The 19791-nt window shown below is 36.8% G+C and overlaps 1 protein-coding gene across 1 annotated transcript in view; it reads right to left on the bottom strand.

Annotated features, from left to right (window-relative positions):
• Window positions 1-802: 802 nt before the first annotated feature.
• Window positions 803-19791, bottom strand: part of fer1l4 (fer-1 like family member 4) — a 50128-nt gene continuing 31139 nt past the window's right edge. The window contains exons 30-46 of the mRNA XM_072666461.1: window positions 19407-19575; window positions 18528-18637; window positions 16767-16883; window positions 16338-16377; window positions 15862-15965; window positions 15505-15639; window positions 14817-14936; window positions 14494-14621; window positions 13767-13937; window positions 11318-11472; window positions 10321-10502; window positions 9813-9898; window positions 9182-9280; window positions 8421-8662; window positions 5859-6160; window positions 5225-5325; window positions 803-3556 (exon numbers count right to left, since the gene is read on the bottom strand). Coding sequence (XP_072522562.1) covers window positions 3376-3556; window positions 5225-5325; window positions 5859-6160; window positions 8421-8662; window positions 9182-9280; window positions 9813-9898; window positions 10321-10502; window positions 11318-11472; window positions 13767-13937; window positions 14494-14621; window positions 14817-14936; window positions 15505-15639; window positions 15862-15965; window positions 16338-16377; window positions 16767-16883; window positions 18528-18637; window positions 19407-19575 — 2442 coding nt within the window. The 3' untranslated portion in view covers window positions 803-3375. The remainder of the gene's footprint in view (window positions 3557-5224; window positions 5326-5858; window positions 6161-8420; window positions 8663-9181; window positions 9281-9812; window positions 9899-10320; window positions 10503-11317; window positions 11473-13766; window positions 13938-14493; window positions 14622-14816; window positions 14937-15504; window positions 15640-15861; window positions 15966-16337; window positions 16378-16766; window positions 16884-18527; window positions 18638-19406; window positions 19576-19791) is intronic.

The raw sequence follows: 19791 nt of genomic DNA, 5'->3' as shown, positions 1-19791 counted from the left end.
TCCACGTCTCTTGGTGTACTGACAGACACAGCATACCTTCTTGCCACAGCTCGCATTGATGTGCCATCCTGGATGAGCTGCACTACCTGAGTCACTTGTGTGGGTTGTAGAGTCCGTCTCATGCTACCACGAGTGTGAAAGCACCACCAACATTCAAAAGTGAACAAAACATCAGCCAGAAAGCATAGGTTCTGAGAAGGGTCTGTGGTCCCCACCTGCAGAACCACTCCTTTATTGAGTGTGTCTTGCTAATTGCCAATAATTTTCACCTGTTGTCTATTCCATTTGCACAACAGCATGTTAAATTGATTGTCAATCAGTGTTGCTTTCTAAGTGGACAGTTTGATTTCACAGAAGTTTGATTTACTTGGGGTTATATTGTGTTGTTTAGGTGTTCCCTTTATTTTTTTGAGCAGTGTATATAGTCATGTGCTATGCAGTATAGAGTTGTAGGATGTGTGTGAACAATGTTTTATGGAATTGCAAACATAAGTGTTGACACATCTATAAATATGTGTGGTCATGTTTGTGAATCAAGCATTTTAGAATGGCTTTAAAAGAGCATCAGCCTGGTTGTAAAAAGCTGTTCTATAATTGCAGTTTCAGAGCTCATAAAGAAGTGCTAAAACACCTTTATATGTCAAAAGGCATCAATAAAATAGGATTATTTATATAATAAATGCATTAATATAATGAATATTTAAAAGCATTTTAAATGATTTTTAAGTAAGATCAGAGTAACTGATATCCACATACATAAAAAATCATTATTAAATACTGCGTTCAAACAAAGCACACAATGTTGACAAGTATTCTTGCATTTTTAATGAAGTGCCCCAACAGAATAATCACACCAGGGTTCAATGTAATCAATCCAAACCTGCCAAGTGTGAACACAACCTCAAATGATTCAGTACTGGCCCTGTTAGTTCAGACCTATGCTAAAATCAGCACAGCATACAAAAGCTACATTAAGCTGAAGTACCAGAAAGCAAGAAGCTGTGACTGACAACAGCATTACAAAGTTTTCTTTTACATCACACAATTTCATCTCAGTGGTCGATTAATGACAGCAGCTAAAGGGGAATTCCTTTTAGCACATTCAGATTAGCTGTATTTTCCAATCCATTATGGTAGCTGTCAGTCTTCCAGACTGGCATGGTGACAGCTCACAGGATGGACTGTGGTGAAGCTTTGTATGACGGGACTACATTCAGTTAATACATTAATGCAAAAGGAGTACAACAAAAGAGGCGTTAAGTCAGGTCTTTAGATTTCCTGAGTGGAAATCTGCTAAAACACATACATTACAACAAGCACACACAGGAAAACAACATTGTCTATTATTATGAAGTGCTTTTATGCTTAAATGAATGCTTTAGCATTTTTCAATCTTATCTTTATGTGCTGCATCGTACTGTATGTTTAATGACCATGGACTGTAATGCTTTTTTTCATGCACAACTCGTAATTCATTTAGAAAGTCACTCATAATAAAAGCCATTGCAGGAAAAAAAAACTAACCATGATGAAGGATTAACAACAATGAAAAAAGACTTCAGTTGAAATTACTGTCAAATTTAAAAAATGTTTTAAATATATAAATGTAAAAATATTTAAAGGAGTTCTACCTTACCCTATAAGCTAATAGGTTAAAATAAGAGCTATTCAATATAACACTGGATGAGTCATTCTACCAAAGAGGTTTCATTTTCATTTATAACGGTTGAGATGCATTAAGGACAAAAAGTGTGGCATGATACTATTTCCTTAAGAGTAACATTATTTAGTTTTTTTTATTATTTGTTTTGTTAGTAAGGGTTCATTAACCCCTTCTTTGTTTGGATTATGTACATCTGCATTCCTCAATTTCACTTACCATCCCATCACACTAACTTGTTTAGTCTATAAATAATGTACTGTTACTTTAAAAGCCTTTGGAGCAGCCACTTCTGATTACATTGTATATTTGTTGCCTTTTCATGTTAGACAGGGTCTGTCAAGCGCAACCCAAACATCCTCTTACATGAATGACAAAGGCAAAACTGTTTTTGATTTATAGTATTTGCTACATCAGGAACTTGACCACATGCAGAACCATAGCCATTTTAGAATGAAATTCATCATCCTGTACAATACCACCCTGTCAAATTTGATTAATATCCAAATTTATTGCAGCAATGTTTTATAAACCCCTTTTCCATTTTATTAAGTGTTTGCTCTTGATGAAAGTTTAGAGAACTGCAATGTGTAAATGGCATCCGTTTTGTAGAATTCTGATGAGGACTCATTGTCTTCTACATGAGATATCTTCTGCTCAGTGGATGATGTGCCAACACATTAGTTTGTGAGAAAAATATATTTTCATTGTTCCTGCAATGCTAGCCAGTGCAGGCTTATGTTAGCTAACATAACTGGCAGCATTCCCCATGCACGGTTACCAGTCCAATAATGTGCATATTTTTATCATAATGGCCATGGTAAACCACAACATGCTTCAGATGCAGCAAATACAGATCAGATTAAAAAACACTAGACTTACATTACACTCCTTTAAAGTATATACCAGCGCAAAACAAAGCCAATGAGTAATCATCCCATGCCCACCTGTCTACATTACACCAATTTGGTCTGGACCTACATGGTATAGAATAATTAGCATAATGCATCAATCAATCTTGTCAAGTGGTTTTAGGTCATGGATGCTATTTGCACAGGGCAGAAAATTACAGGTAGGCTAGTAATTTAGTGTACAATTTAAAATATGCAGCCATTTAGTGAAACTGCCCACATTTATTCTCTACATCTTTCTTTAAACTTAGAATATTCATAAATATTCATTCATTTAAACAGTGCATTAGACCTTTTTGCTCACAGAAAGTGATTGACGTCTAAAATTCCACTTACTGCCAGTAAATCAATTATTTGAATGAGAAAATATGTACATATATAAACTAAATGATGATTAGAACAGTTGTCCAAGACTGTGTTTCCCTTTCCTGTGTTTCCAAATGTTACTGTGAGATAGTTTTGTCTAGGTCTCTACATTCATTTCAATTAAGACTGTCAATTAATTGTAATCTCATATTATGCAAAGCTATTTACAGTTTTACAGTGTTGCTTCAAGATATGATTTTATAAAAAATAGAATATTACTATTAAGTAGTAAGTAGCATTTAAAATGTCCATACTTTTAAAATCACACAATCTATATGAAATAATAGCAGCATGATCAATACCCCAGCAAGAGAAATGAGGATCCAAACTGTGCTGAGGTTAATAAGGCATGGTTAAAATGTTAAACAACGCATTATTGCTGGTTTTGACAGCTTGATTGTTACTGTTCTCCTCTCCATTAAAAATGTTTCTTTTTATTCATCCATTGACAATAAGCTGACTGATGTGTGTGGGTAAGGTGTATAAGATAAGGAAAAGAAACAGTGCCAAAATAGCCAGAATAATCAAAGCAATTATGTACTTTTTATATTTCTTCCAGATGAAGAACACAAACGTCTTCATTGGGTTCACAAACCAGTTGAAGGATGTCTTGGGGCGACTGTAAAAGACAAAGTTACAATGTAAGTCATAATGTTATAGTTTATGTTGCACTTTTCAGTTTTCCCCAATACTTTCCATTCATCCTCAATAAAATCAATAAAAATATTACTTAGTAGGCTTAGGGTAATACCGAATACCGCTGCCTTTACAAATGCTGACGGTATTTCAAAATTTAAAAATGAAGATGTCTAATTTTTGTTCTGTGTCTGACCAGTACATGGCCAAATACACTCAGGTATGCTGCTTTATCCTCTACATGTGTGTCATTTGAGCCTCATTTAGCTGGAACATGGCCTTTGCTGTGGTGTATAGCCTGCTAGCTAGCACTCACTAGTCTAAGCTGACTACGAGTCCATTTCGTCTTTTTCTCCCAATACCAGTCGCTCAACTTCACTCTCTCAGACACTTTTTCTATTGTCAACATTTGTGTTGGTAGCTCAGCAGTTAGTCAGCAGCAGCTGCACTGGTCTGTCTGATACCTGGTGGAGTTGTAGCCAAGCTAGTAAAGGACAGCTTAGCGAGTGAGCTGCAGATCCAAAACCATAGAGGAAAAAACTTAATAATTCAACTAATTCAACAGCAGTCATTTATTAGTGACCATTATAGGGCTCTGCAATGAGATGAAGTTTAATTCTGAAAAGGTGTTTAAATGATGCAATGTTGTACTTCTTACTGTTAAACAACCTTACACAGACCAATATGGGAAAAAATGGTAAATAATTACATATTAAAAATTACATAATTAAAAAACTGTTCTAATTTCCAACTTACCCCTCACTCATGCCGCCTTTGCAATTATATCTGACTGCCCCACAATTTTACTACTTACAATGAGAAGTCTGAGGTTTCTCTGATGTTTTTTGTAAATGCACTCCAGCTGCTATGAACTTCACCATTTCAAATCACATCCACTTGAAAGTCATTTGAACAATTCAGTGGACCGCCCTTTTTTGTACAAGGTCTTAATATGGTGAAGGTTTGCCTAAAATTTGAATAGGGACCTAAAAACTGAATTTTGTATGTAACACTTATAATAGCCTTGCTATTTAATGATGAATCAGCAATTGTACACGTAGTTTGTCTCATTTAATATAAATGCATAACTTTCTGTGTTAGCTAGGGGGACGTCCTTTTCCGAGTAAATGGCCACCCGGCCCAACCTGCTGGAAGATTGCCCGCTGAGGTCCCATCTACCTTCGTCAAACCAGCTCCCACGTACCGGTCCAAACAGCAGGCCCCCCACCCATCACCACCCATGGCAGACCAGCGGCTCACACGCCTACCACTGCTACCTGCTTAGTGACCATGTTAAAACCAACTATCTATTATACCTTTTTTGGTCATTTTTATCATTAATGTTTAAATAGTTCTGACCAGAGGAGGACGGGTCCCCCTTGTGAGTCTTGGTTCCTCCCAAGGTTTCTTCCTCCAGCTCTGGGGGAGTTTTTCCTTACCACTGTCGCCGTTGGCTTGCTCACTTTTACTCCTCACTTTGTCTGTCTGTCTTCTCTCAGTCTTTTTTTTCTTATTGGTCATTCCTTTAAACTTTTTGCCTTTATTGTGAGGCTGTGCATGTTGTATGCAACCGTCTGCATTTGGAATTTGGTAGAGTAGACCAAACATCTTATAGGCTCTATAAACAGCTTTTTATGTTCAGTTCTCTTACTTTGGTTTGTCCAGAGGTTCTGGTTCCTTGCGCGCTTTCCCCACAGGATTCTTCTCAGCTTCTTCAGTCGTCACCAGCTGAAATTCCGCTTCCACTTTACCCTGAGAAACAGACACAACACAACAATTACAATTACACCCCCTCAAATGTTTGTGGACACCCCCTTCTAATGAATTGTGCAACTTCAAGTTGCACCAATTGCTGACATAGATGTGCAAATGCCCACACAGCACTAGTCTACTCCCTGTACAGAAGTATTGCCAATAGAATAGGACTCAGGATCAGATAAACATTACCCTATTAGTACCATGCCTAATGCCAGATGTATAAAAGGGGTATAAAGCCCCCCAGCATGGAGTTGTGAAGCAGTGGAACTGTGTTCTTTGGAATGAACATTAATAAACAATAATTCTTTCTGTTAATACTCTGTTTGTACAGTGCAGAGAGAACAACTAGGGACACACAATATTTAAAAGAAAATAGTAATTACTATTTATTATGATGACAATATGCTAACATTTACAGTTTGTTTGATTGTTTTCACAGTATGTTCTAAAATGCCAAAGTCACAATAAGAGAAATACAGAAAGAATTTATAAGCCAAACAGCAGAAGTGTAATCCACTCTTTAATACCATTAAGAGGAAAGTGTTCCCAGTGCTGTCCACAAACTGCAGGTCCTCTGGCTTCATCTTTCTGCGCTTGCTCTGTTTTTTTTTCTTCTTCTTTTTGTTCTTCTTCTCCATTTCGGCCTCTCTCTCCTCTCTCTCAATGTCCTCCTGACTCTTCAGCTTGATAAGTGGCCACCAGCCCCTCATCCTCTTGCTGCGGAAGATAGAGAAGCGAGGGCTGGCCTTGTCTTTGGCCATCTTCACACTGCAGAGCTCAGAGGACTTAGAGGCACGAACCATGTCATTCAGTCGCAGCTCAATGGAACCTAATGAAATAAATACAGAGGAGATTCTAGGCCTGGAAGAACATGCACATGGCAAGCTGTGCTAAAAAGTGTATTGCTTTTCCTGCTCAAGCACACCTGAATCAACACCTGTTAATTGGCAAGTTTAGCAGGTGTGTTGGAGTCAGGAAATCAGCAAACTGTGCTGGACTCCGGGCCCTTGGTTACCCACCCCTGGATTACAGTGATGACCATTATGTACAAATGTCCACCATTCAGTCTGAGGTAGTCTGAGTGACTTTTTAATTTTTTTTTACTTTTTAGATTGAAAAGTGATTGATTTCAGCTCTCAGACATCACCTGCAAAATGCAAAAAGGTATATAACAGGTATTCTCTTCATAAAGCTATTGAGGAGACATTATCTTCAGACACTCTCACAAGGCTGTAAGGATTCTCCTAATCAGGTTATTTTACGTGCCCGAACTGAATCTCTAAATGCTGAATAACATATTATAAATATTATAAATATTATAAATTATTAATATTTTTGTACAAGTAATATTGTGTTTGTACAAATAATCCAACCACACAGTTTAGATAAGATGTTGCTAATTAATATTGAAGTAAAATCACTTTTTTTATATAATGACACATTCTGGACAGATTGATTTAGTTTAGTAGCAACTTTTCTTAAAATTACTGTTTTATAGTGTGTTAAATATCGTTTAATCCAGTCTGACTCTCCTCCCTGCCATCAAATCACAGTGTGTGTGTGTGTGTGTGTAGTGGTACACACTCTGGACTAAAATCTATTGTTTGTCGACTACTGGTGTGAAATAACTGTTTTATAGTGAGGTGAATGTGCTATGAGCTGGGTTTCTATAGCGTGTGCATTTTAGCAACAGAGCATTAAAATATGTCTGGATCGCCCCTAAACTGGATCCACTGAATCAGCCATAATCCTGATGCACTTGATCGAATTGAGACATCCCTACTAAGCTGCTACACTGATTACTTGCATTATATTTTGTTATGACATATTTTGTTATGACATTTTGTTATATTTTGTTATGCTGTTTACAAACACCAGACTTGTTTTACCTTAACATACTCCACCTGAATATATTGTATTCTTCCATTAATAAACACAAACACCCAACTGTATTGCCATACTACATATCAATAAAGATTACTTATTGATATAGTAACTTATTTGCACTTTAAGTCACATCTCTGCCTTCATGCAAATATTTCCATGGACATACGCATGTGCATGGACAAATTTGTATTTATTGTACTGTATTTATTGTCTATTACTGTTTTATTGGTACTGTACAACCCTGTATTAGTATAATGATAAGACTTCCAAAGATTACAACATACTTACAATGGAAATCCCTCTTTAAACAAATGTGAGACAAATGTGACAAAGCTTGCTCAAATGGGTAATGTTGCTATTCTGCATCTTGATCATCAGTATCAAAGATGTGCTATATGTGTATATTATAGTGTTACATTAGTATTACATAATAGTATCTTACATCTTATAGTAAAATTTGCATACATTTTGTCACCAAATGATGTGAAGCTACATCAAATATAGCTGCCTAATAAATAATAAGCCAACAAAAAAGCTCTGAAAAGCTAAGGGGATTGTTTGCCAATATGTTTAAAGCATGTGGTAATATTCTGTTCATGAATGACAATGTCCATGTAAATGTCCATTTTATCCACACTGGGAAACATGGTGCAGGTGTAACTCTGTCCACATGACTGACATAAGTGCAGTATTACAACCTTTTAACTTAACCTTAACCTAAAGATATTCAATCTTCTGGCTCAATAGCTCATCTGTTCAGCACTCATATCCCAAAGACATTTACAGCAATTTTCTAATTTTCCTGGAAAATTACCATGATGGTTCTAAACTGCCCTAAGTAATATTAAATTCAGTGTGTGAAAAAGGACAGCACTCTGAGGGTGGTGGTGACATACTATCCCATTTACATGCTTGCAGACATTCACATTAATCTATAATCATACCAGTATAGCTGGATAAAAGATTACTTAATGTTTTGTCTTTCATAAGTAACATTTCATAAATGTATTTAAAATGCCTGTACTGATAACCCTCTTCTATTTCTATTTAAAATATATATATATTTTTTTTTTATTTCCACCAATACCTGATCAAGGAGATACTAGCATTGCTTCTTTTACACAACTATATAAATACTCATGATTTGTGAATAGATGTGCTCTTCTTTTCTCTACTGATGACTTCAGGTGAAGAAAACTCACCAAGGAAGTCATTGGAGCCGATTCGATCATAATCCCAAACCTGCAGGACAAGCACGGCATGCTGCCGGAATTCCGATTCCTCCAGAGAGAAGATCGACTCTTTCTTCTTATACACAATCTCCTTCTCCGTGGGCAAGTAGTCAAAGTGGAACACAAAGCGCCAGTTGAAATTGCCTTCTCCAGTCAGCGAATTAAAATGCACGTCAGTCTCCTGCTTCTCATCCTCCAGGCCCTTAATCCAGCTGATGGATGCATGTGTGAATACACACACATGCACACACACACACACACACACACAAAGAGAAAAGCACTGTCAGGCATAAAGAACAATCACTTCACTGTGTACTACAGCCTGCAATAATAATGTGAATACCATCAGGAGAGGATTGAGCTCTGATAATATTAATAATAATTTCAGTAGAAAACGGATTGGTTTGGGGCAAGCATGAGGATTTTAGGCTCAAGGTTAGCACAGCACTACTTGGTTATAGCTCATAGAAATAGAATTATTACTGCATCAGCTTCATAGCTCCAGTGCAAAACCAAATATGCAAAAAACTTGAAAACTCAACTCTTGAAAAATGAATGAAAATGAAGTAAGTTTGGGGTAAAAAGTAATAAGAAAGTAATTTGATTATATTGCTGACTTTTCCCTTTAAAATAACCCACAGTTTAGACCTCTCCACTGGACAATTGTGTACACTCCTGCTTTAAACTACATAGCCAACAAACACCAGTATGTATTTATTTTAGTGACTGACCCTTTAACATAGATGTCACTTGATGGCTCGCCTGTGAAAGGGTTCACATCATCCAGGACGACATCATCAGTGTTCCAAATAATCACCCTCAACTCATAGCTGGAGAGAGAGAGAGAGAGAGAGAGAGAGAGAGAGAGAGAGAGAGAGAAAGGCAGAAAATAATCAATAGACAGCAAGGAAAGGAAGAGAGAGAAAGAAGACAATGAGTTAAAGAGAGAGAGAGAGAGAGAGACAAAGAGAGAGTGTAAGAGAGTTTCTGTCAACCTGTTAGTACCAACCGCTTCCATTTTTATACACAAATCTTTGTTTTCACATGAATAAAATATATTCCATTAACATAATTACTGAAAAAGTATAAACTGATACATCATAATTATATTAATGTAATATTATATTCTGACATGAAAATGGTGTACATGTCTGAAAGAAAAGTTCAAATCTTCTTAGAAACAGTTTATTTAAACTTAGTTAAACTTAGTTTATTTGTCATTTATAAATGTATAATTTATCAGTAATATATGAGCTAAGTTGATTCTGTTTGAGGGATGGCAGCAGCACACTGTAATGAACTGTCTAAACCATTGGTTGGTTCATTCTGATTGTAAGTGATAGTGAATGACATCAGTGGTACCTAATGGGCAGCCTGGGTTTGATATTGACAGGCGGAGGAGGAGGAACATCCACAGGAAACATATCAATCCACATATGAAGATAACCCTACCACAAAAAAACAAACTTTAATATACAGCTTTACAAAATGTAAAAAAAATATATATAATTTGCACAGTTTTTCCTGTAACTTCAAATGTAGTCAGTCAGTCAGTCTGTGTCTAAACTGGTTCTTCAGTAATGTCTAACAGGTTAGCTTGTGGGCACTGTATGACACACTGTTAGCTATAATTATGAACGTATAGAGATATTTCAGACATCAAGATGAGTGACTGCTGTTTTTCAGCTACGTAAAGTCTGTTTCTATTCAGTTGGCACATGGCTGCTTATTGGTGGAAGTCTCCATTACTTGTTAACTTAGCCTTGTAGCTCACAGGTAACCAAACATTTCTTGATTAACTACATTTGGGAATCATGGAAGTATTCCATTACATTTTTCTGACCCAAAAGTTAGGCATAATGTGTCTTACCTGTGGCAGGCCTGGTTTCTCTGGATTTAGCAGCGATCTGACCTCCACATGTTCAGGCACCAGTGGACATGCTCCTACAGTGAACTCCCTCATCTCAGCCCACCGCTGAAGCACACTTAGGGCCCGATGCTCATCCATCTCAGCGTAATCCTCCTCCGTCTTCTTATTCTTCTTCAGCAGCTCTGAGTGGAGAAAACCGTTTTAATCCAAAATCTGCCTAAATACAGCAACAGTGATTCAGAACCAGTTCAGTATCAGCCCATATACATAGATAGAGGTATATATATATATATATATATATATATATATATATATATATATATATATATATATAGATGATATATTGATGGTTTCAGATGATCTAAGATCTAAGAAGTCTTTGGTGGTTGAGCTAGTCATACAGAGGAAAACAAACCCTATGCTGGTAAGACAGCTAACTTGACCAGCATAGCATATGCTTTCATGATAAGTTTGATGGACTAACTGGTCTATTAGCAATGGCAACTTGACCAAGCTGGTGATCAAGGTGATAATACTGGTTGACTTTTTTAGTAAACCTAGTTGACCAGTGTGATCAGGCTGGTCGTGCTGGTCAAACCAACATACACAAACAACATCAAAGGGAAATAATGGATGATTATAGATCCTAGCATTGCATAAACCACATGCGCCTAAATCATGATACATCCCAAGTCATTATGAAATCCCAAATAAACTTACTTAGTTAGTTGTCTACTTGTTAGTTGACATATCAATTCAGTCATGTTTGAGGTACGTGTGTGATGATTAAACATGCGATTTGCACAAAACTGATAGATGGGGGTTAAATTTTCATTACTTGTTAGTTTTATTAGCTCCAGTGCAAAATTAACCAATCAAACGTTCAGGCACAAAGCATGTCTTGACTGACTAGATATGATGTACATTTGAAGTAAGAGAGATAGTAGCCTGACTTGATTCTTGATTAAACTACATATTTATAAGACAAGCCACAGACCTTCTGGAAAAGCCTCATTAGGGATTCTGAAGATTTTGTTGAGAACTTTGACCTCCATTTCTCTGTACTCGGGAGACGGGATGCCGTTTTTCCGGCAGAGTTCGGCCAGGATGGCAGAGGGTTTCTTGGCATCTCTCCATTTATTATAGCCATCCCTGCCATCACAAGACACATGTTCTTCAGCAGCATAATCTCATTTACTTACTCTTTTAGCACAAAGAGAAATGAAAAGCAGCCTACAGCAGCACCAGCTCAGCAACTTCAACAGATAAAGGCTCACAGGAGCCTCATCATTAACATAAAAAGGGCAATAAGATTACTACTGATGACAGTTCAGATTTCAGTGATAAATCCATTCATTTATAAGCTTTTGTCTGAACAAGAGTCTTGTGGAATAATTAAAGAGAAAACCATTTTGGGTTTTCTCTAGAGCAAATGAATGGCTTCATAGAAAAAACAATGTTATACAATGCGAGAAACCCCAGTTGAGGTCAAGGTGATGACTGTGCAGTGCAGTTTACACAATGTATAATGCAAATATTATCATAGGCTAACCATACATCCTCAACGGCCGGGATTTTTGGCTAGGGTAAAATGTCTGGGATTTTGCACTAATTTAATGCCAATTACATTACATTACCAACTACATTTGGTTCTGTAGTTGCAATGGATTTTTATAGCTTTAAACACACATCTTTACGCCCTATCTCCTCGCTAATGGTTCCGACCAACTTTTGATCCTTAGGTTTGTTGTAGTGGCATGTGGTCATTATTAGACATGATCCTCAGCTTTCTAATTTTTTCAAAAACTACCTACAGTTCATTTGTGAAAATTTCAGAGTTTTCACAAGTTGCGTCTAAGGCTAACTCTCCATTCGCCCTAAATAATGCAAAGTTACTTTGTGCACATTTCAACAGCAGAGCGTAAAAAGAAAGCGGGATAAAATGCAGGAAAGAACTGGCACACAGAGCAGCAGTTAATGAGTTTGTTGTTGTTTGTTTGTTGTAGTTGTATAATGACACAGATATTTTATTCCATTATCTCCATTTGGGAATATATAAAATTACTCCCATCCGCCTTTACTCTTGAATTATACCTGGTTAACAAAACTATCATGGAAAGGCTCTGTTCTGCCACTGAGAGAACCACACTCCTTTTTTGGTTCTAAACCAGCTCTGAACGGCGCACTCAGAGCCGAGGATAAGGTTAATGCACACAGCAGACAGCAGAGTTGTGAAGGAACTGGAGCTTAATGGTCAGGTAGGTCAGTCAGACTAGATTGTAAGCTATTAAACACATATTTAAAACAGTAATTTTAAATGAATTAAAAAACAAAATAAGCTTTAGAATTTAGTCTGAGAACAGAAACTGTTACTAAAAATAGTTATGTTACAGGTTTACCATTGTGTATTAGCTTATTGTACCCAAGTTGTGGGGTTGTATTATGTATAGAAACACAAAGATCAGATTGGATTGGTAACAGCCAACAGTGAGCATTAAGAGACTAAGGTGGGATAGGTAAAAAAACCTTGATCAGGACATCCCTACTTTTATTTATCATTTTTATATATGGCATGTAAAAATATGTATGGAAATGTAGTAAAAGTAAAGCTCTTTTTGCTTTTCTTTTACTTGTAAGACACATTTAAGTCAAAATTAAATGTCATGATTTGGCCATACAGGCTATTAAGGCTATTCATTTCTTAATTTGATTTGATAAATGAGTAAATGTTTATGTATTAATGCTGAACACCCCCCCACACACACACAAATACACATTGTCAAAGTCCTACAACTTCAGCCTACTTGAAGCCCCCTTAGCCAAAACATTCTAACCACAATTGACATCTGTCCGTTACCTTATTTTAGTAAATTAGGCCTTAACGTTTCAATGTATAATCTTGGACAACAAACATGTCCGATAGATGTTGGGTTAAAGTTAAACTGCTAAATTTGAATTTTAGCTAAACTTCATCTCTAAGGATCTGAATGTGGCTTCATACTTAATTTTTGTCACTCTCATAACTAATAAGTTTCTCATAACCATTAAGTACACTAATACATAAAGTACAAAATTGTAAAGTAATGTCAGTCTCTTATCCAGAGTGACTTACATTAATATCATGTAATGCAGTACAAATGTAGTGTTAAGAGTATTGTTATAGTGTTAAGGACTTTTCTTGGTAATGTGTTTTCCTGGCTTGAAAATCAAACCCTAGTCTTCTACATTGAAGTCAGTAATGGTACCCACTACACTACACCAAAACACATCCATAATAAGTGGATAACTGAATAACAATGCAGGGTACTGGTAATTTCATCCAAATAAGTATTAAAAATATTGTAAGTATTGTATACATATCATATACATATTTTATAATTGTGTCACTATGGGTTATATCTCAGTACGTTTTATTTGACCCGAAGCCAGTGAGAGGCAAGACTCACTTGTCATAGTAGAGTGCAAGTCCACAACCGGCCCGATGGCGGCTGTAGAATCGGTTCTCCAAGTCAATGCGAGTTTCCCCAATCATGTCATCAGATCCCACCAGGTCATGGTCAAATATGATGATGTTCAGCTCTGTCTCCAGTGGAAACGACACAGTCAGCTCAAATACTCTAGAGAAAAGACCAGAAAACACTCACGCTGGGTAAAGCACTGCAATAAAGCACTAAAGATAATGATCAAAATCAAGCTTTTTTCATTAAAATATGCTTAAAATTACAATGCCTTATAAAATTATGCTATTTTAGCAATACAGGTGAAACAGGTATGACAAAATATACACTACATAATTTATATTTTTCCTCATCTTTTTTCTTCATGGCTTACTTTAACTTGTTTTGTTGAGAACATATTTCTTTGACAAGAAAAATAAAATGTGATCATGAGAAAACAACTTTTGTTATCTTGAGATCATAAAAATAACCTATTTTAAATTCAGGGTACCTGAAGCACACTGCATAAAACAGAACCGCTCAGGTGTCAAGGGCCAATAGAAAACAACTGAAATTAAGTGTGTCTGTCTGCAAAAAACAGACTTACCACTTAACATCAGCTATGAAGGCTGATAGCAAAAACCTTAACGAGGTGTATTGTTTACTTATTCTAGACTGTCCTGTAACTTTAACATAAAACATAAATACATTAACAAACAACTTGCAAACAACTCACTCTCCAAACACAGGGTGAAGCTGTTTAGGAATGTAGCGCTCTTTACTGTCCAGCTGCTGCTGTCCTATCTTCACCACTACATATGGGTCAGCTTTTCCATTCGGATCAGCTGGGGCCAGATTTGTGGCCTTCATGAATGAAGTAGGGCCAGAACAAATTTAATATGCAAATTGTACAGTATTTGTTAAATGCATTCATTCAGAAAAACTTCATAATAATAAAGCTGTTCACATTGACATTAAATTTAGCTGCTATTCATATAAATAGAAGAACTTCAGATCAATGCCAAAGGTTTGTGGCCAATTAAGTGTACCTGCTTTTACCTTCACAACATACACTCGAACAAGCACTTTGATTGGGCTGTTTTTGGGGATTCCTGTTGTGATCTGGAAGTCTACTTCCTCCTCCTCTTCAGATGAAATTGGGTAAATCAGAAATGACCCCTGCAATAAAGCCAAACAGTCTCAGTGACATCCACTATGACACTATTAGATACAGTATATACACTCACTGAGGACTTAGGAATTAAGAATGTCTGTACACCTTCTTATTCAGGTGATGGTGTAATGATGTGGGGATTGTCAATCATTGCTTTCCACAGCCTCTTTGGATTTGTTTTTGGATTGTTGCTAACCATGTGCATCCCTTAATGGCCACAATTTACTTATCCTCTAAAGGCTGCCTCCAGCATGACATTGCACCATGTCACAGAGCAAAGTTCATCTCAAACATGACAATAAATGCAGTGTTCATCTTTCTGCTGAAGCTCAGTTGTTGAAAGATCATGTTATTTTACAGCAACTTAGCTCTGAAATATCATTCCTCAGAATATAAATAATGCAAGTTTGATAAGTGTTTGTTAATCCAAGTTAAAATGTTTGCAATGTCATTTAGACCTATATATTTTACCATTCCAGGGTTTCACTTATGTTCTCATATAAAGCACTTTGAAACCAAAATGAAAAATGCTACATAAAAAATATTATTTTGCATGAATAGGGCATAGTTTACCTTGTATTTGCCCATAATTCTCTCACTGTCATCCTCATCCTCATCCTCGAAGTTAGCTTTGCCTTTGTAGATGGGGAAAGTGTGCAACCAGTCCATGAACTGACTAAATTCATTTTCTAGCTCTGACTTGTAAAGCTGAAGTAAAAACAAAAACAAACAAACAAACAATCAAAAATAAGGCAGTCTGTAAGGTAGATCTCCAGTAGCAGAATGGGAGACCACTGAGCTGTATAATACAGAGTTGTCTATGCATTTTAAATCGCATAACAGATTATGAAAACCATACATTCAATCATGAGGGTCTACATCTTGAACTGGAGCCGCATACTTTAACAGATATCACAAGCCTCTGCAAACCTTTAGTGTAGCAATCTTCTTTCTCTTTGGTTTTGGAGGCTCTATTTCAACTATCACAGCATCCTCCTCCTCTTCTAAAGTAGAAATTAAAAGGTTGCCTCCTTCTGCAGAATGAAACATGAAAAAAGATGCAATTAGAGTTGTTAAGGGCTTGGCGAGGATTATCTGATCAACATTTATTGCTGCTCACCCAAGATAAAAAACTAAAAGTGGCAACTTCTTAGGGTTTCAATTAATGTCAATGTAAAAAGATTAAATTTTAATTTGGCAGATTTGGAGAACCTTTTCCAAGTAAATAAGTCCCAATAGTTAATGGAACTTTTTATTAGATTGTACTTTTGTTTTTTTTATTTTTGTTTAAGCTCAGTTTAATTTGGGTCTTCACGTTTATATCAGCTTCAGTCACATGAGTGTCCCTAACATTTAAATCAGTTTTCAAAAGCCTTTGTTTCTCTGATCATGTTTCCGTACACTACCTCCATCTGGAGGATCATCCATGTCATCATCGTTGTCCTCCTGAAACAGAAGAAAACTGTCTGACTCTCCAAAACCCTCTAACATGTCAAAAAATGTTTCTCATAAAATATCTTAAAATAGACTTGATTTTGTGGTTTCTGACACTGTTTTAGCTTTTGTTTTTTGTTTTTTGCAGACAACAGGATCAGAAACCACATAAGCAAGTATACTTGAGATTCCATTAGCCTTATAGCTCCAATGCATCTAAATGCATCTAAATCTAAAGAAGTAAAGTTATGTTTGAGGTGAAGAAGACTGTATAAATCTTTCACTATTTTTTCATATATAGTATGAAGTTTAATTTTAATTAAGTCAATCTTATATAGTTATACTGTACCTTGTGTTATACTGTGCTGCTAACGTGTAATGTGAATACTGCCTTTATTTACCTCTTTTTCAAGTTCTGCCAGCGATGCGTAATACTTTGACCACCAATCCAGCTCCTCCTTTTCTGGCTCCTCCTCCTCAAGCTCCTCCTCCTTTTTGGTCACTGCTTTCAGCGGAGCCTGAAATGTTAATTAAAACCAAAAACCAGCCATACCTATAAATAAATGCTGTGAAATAATTTGAGCAATAGTTTACAAAAAGTATAACAAATGTATTTATGTATTTTTTAAATAGTAAGGGTTACTTGCTCAATAAAAAACACTGATATTACAATAAATACAAATAATGCTAATAATAAAGCAGTGATTTTATGTGTGCTAATGAGATAGCTAACAAGTTTCAAATCTCTCTTTAAGGAAGCCCAGTACTAACTGTAGTTCCCTTCCAATATATGGTTTGGTTAATTAATACTGGTGGAATTGCATGCATCAGTGTGATGACTAGGGGCACTGAGGACCAAACTACAACCAAACCCTGCTGAAATTCTGTATTGGATGAAGCTGGTCTAAGCTGGTTTATGCTGGTCTGTTACTGGTTGACCTGCGTACCAGCATTCAAAGCATAACATATGCTTTGCTAATGACCAGTCATGCTGTAAAAAAACATTATGCTGTTGCAATCATGCGGTATACTTTTGTCCATTTTTACAGTATCATAGATTTTGAAGTAAGTATGTTGGAACAACAAAGGCTTACATTACCTTTAATGATTTATTATATGCATTAGCTTCATAGCTCCAGTGCAAACTTCAAGAAGCAAACTTGTATTGACACCAAACATGCCTTTGGCTTTTAGATTACATTTAGGGTGAGTAATTTTGAATTTACACTTTTGCTTCAACTTCACTGAAGTAGGACAAATTCTTTGATTAATCGCCTAGTAAGAAAACAATTCATTGTCACTCATAAACAATGCAAAATTAAGACTTACAAGGCCCTGATTATAACACACAACCCCCCACCATCACACACACACACACACACACACACATAGGGAGTGAATATCTCCTGCTGGGCAGTCACACTAGGGTTTCTGCTGATGTGCTTAATGCCAAAGTAATCAGAAAGTCAAACTGAAGCTCTGAGTGAACTGCACGCTTCAAGCTTCAGTCAAATCCACTCACACACTTAATGGCTAGAGACCCAGGGGGGCTGAACCACATGTGGAAACTACTCATTAGGAGCTATTTTAATACCCCAAAGAAACCAACCATCACTACATCCAGGCTGGTTTCCCAAAGCCATCTGCTTCTTATGTACAGCAAACTAAACTTGGAATGAGGGTGGAGTGAAGTGTTGAAGTGTGAAGTCTGCAAGACATCGTTTGTAAAACACACTCTAAAACAAATTAATACACTAAATGTGCTTGACTAAAAACTGTAGGCTTACATTATTATTTGTACATAACAGAACTTGAAGTGTTTGTGGAAGAAATTATGGAATTTAACTGTAAAAATAACCAAGTAAATTGAATTAAATGAACATTTCCAGTTTCAGTTAACTACAGCAACATATACCTGTATGTCAACTAGGTGGGATTTGACACCATTAAATTGAGCAGACAATGCTTCCAAATGCCAGAAATGTGACTGTAACCGCCAAAGGCCACTGCTCTGATGGACATCTTTTTCGCACCACATACAGCCTTAATATGAATGTTCATCAATGTTTAGCCTGCTACACATAACTGAGAATGAGTCACAATTCACATCCACAAGGGGCTTCCCATATTGTTAACTTAAAATCTGAATGAAAAAAACTCACAGTAACTAGATTGAGAGGGTTGATGGGTATTTTGGTGTCCTTTAGTGGAAGTCCTCTTAGATCCATGCTCACCACCGTCTGAAGAGGGGTCCGTTTTGGAGTTTTTTTATCTGAAATCAATAAAAAAGTACACCAAATGTTTGATCAAAAGAGTTTATAGAGCTTTATTACGGGTTAACATACATGTAACGTGATGTCTTCTTAACTACAAAAGTTTGAGACACCTGGGATACTGCTTTATCTTTCTCAAAGTAGCTTGATTTGGTTGCATACTATGGTTGACACTGCAATGGCAGCCCCACTAGGGCCTACACCCTGATGTCAGCTAATGCCATGTTCTCACCCACCCACTATCTCGCAATTCATATTTGCCATTCATCACTGTTTTCTTAAATTAAGCCCAAAACACCTTCAGAAGGCTCAACAGTGAGGTCTGGCTCCCCTCCAAGCTCACTCAACCAACTTCATACCGGTAGAACCACACCAGCCTCCCTGGTGACTAAGGTCATACCTAGATCCACTAGCACTGTTAATGCATTCTTGGTCACACCAGTTCAATGTGGACACTACAAATATCAACATCCATACAGCACGATACACATCCACACGTACCTACCTAGGCCCACTGTCACTGTTAATGCATGCTCAGTGCCACCAGCTCACAACTTCACAATATCAACATATGCAAAAAACAGCCCCATCAACTGTACATTCAATCACACACAGCCTTTCTCCAACTCAACCTCAGCCCTTCTGATCCACAACCATTGACTAGATGTTTCATTTAGTTCTGCTTGTTTGTATTATAAACAATAAACCATCCCAGACTGTGTGTCTTAGTGTGTTTTTCAACCCCAGTCACGGTATCCCCATCCATACCCTCAGGCTCCTCCTCTTCTTCGTCTCTCCACTCATCAAGCTCTTTTGGAGCGAAGTTCATGAGGCTCTGAACGACATGAGTTCCGACCAGCACCATTCGACCGAATGCTCGCTGTTCCATCACGAAGATAGTAAGAGGAGGGTGCAGGTACACCAGCTCAGGAAGCTCCTAAACACAGACACACATACATATATGTAGATATTTCGTTTATTCATTTCCACAATCTGAAATACATAATATTTTTCAAATATCATTTAGTCGTACATAAACCTGTGATGGAATCTGATCAAAATTGATTACTTCGTCCCTGCCAGATCAATAAATCTGATCTGATCTGATCAATAAATTACAAGATCTAAATTGATCAACTTGCAAGGAATATTA

The sequence above is a fragment of the Salminus brasiliensis genome, chromosome 21 (assembly GCF_030463535.1).
Source record: "Salminus brasiliensis chromosome 21, fSalBra1.hap2, whole genome shotgun sequence".
Taxonomy (NCBI): Eukaryota; Metazoa; Chordata; class Actinopteri; order Characiformes; family Bryconidae; genus Salminus; species Salminus brasiliensis.
Note: the sequence above shows the minus strand (reverse complement) of the source record. Positions and strands in the feature narration are given on the sequence as shown.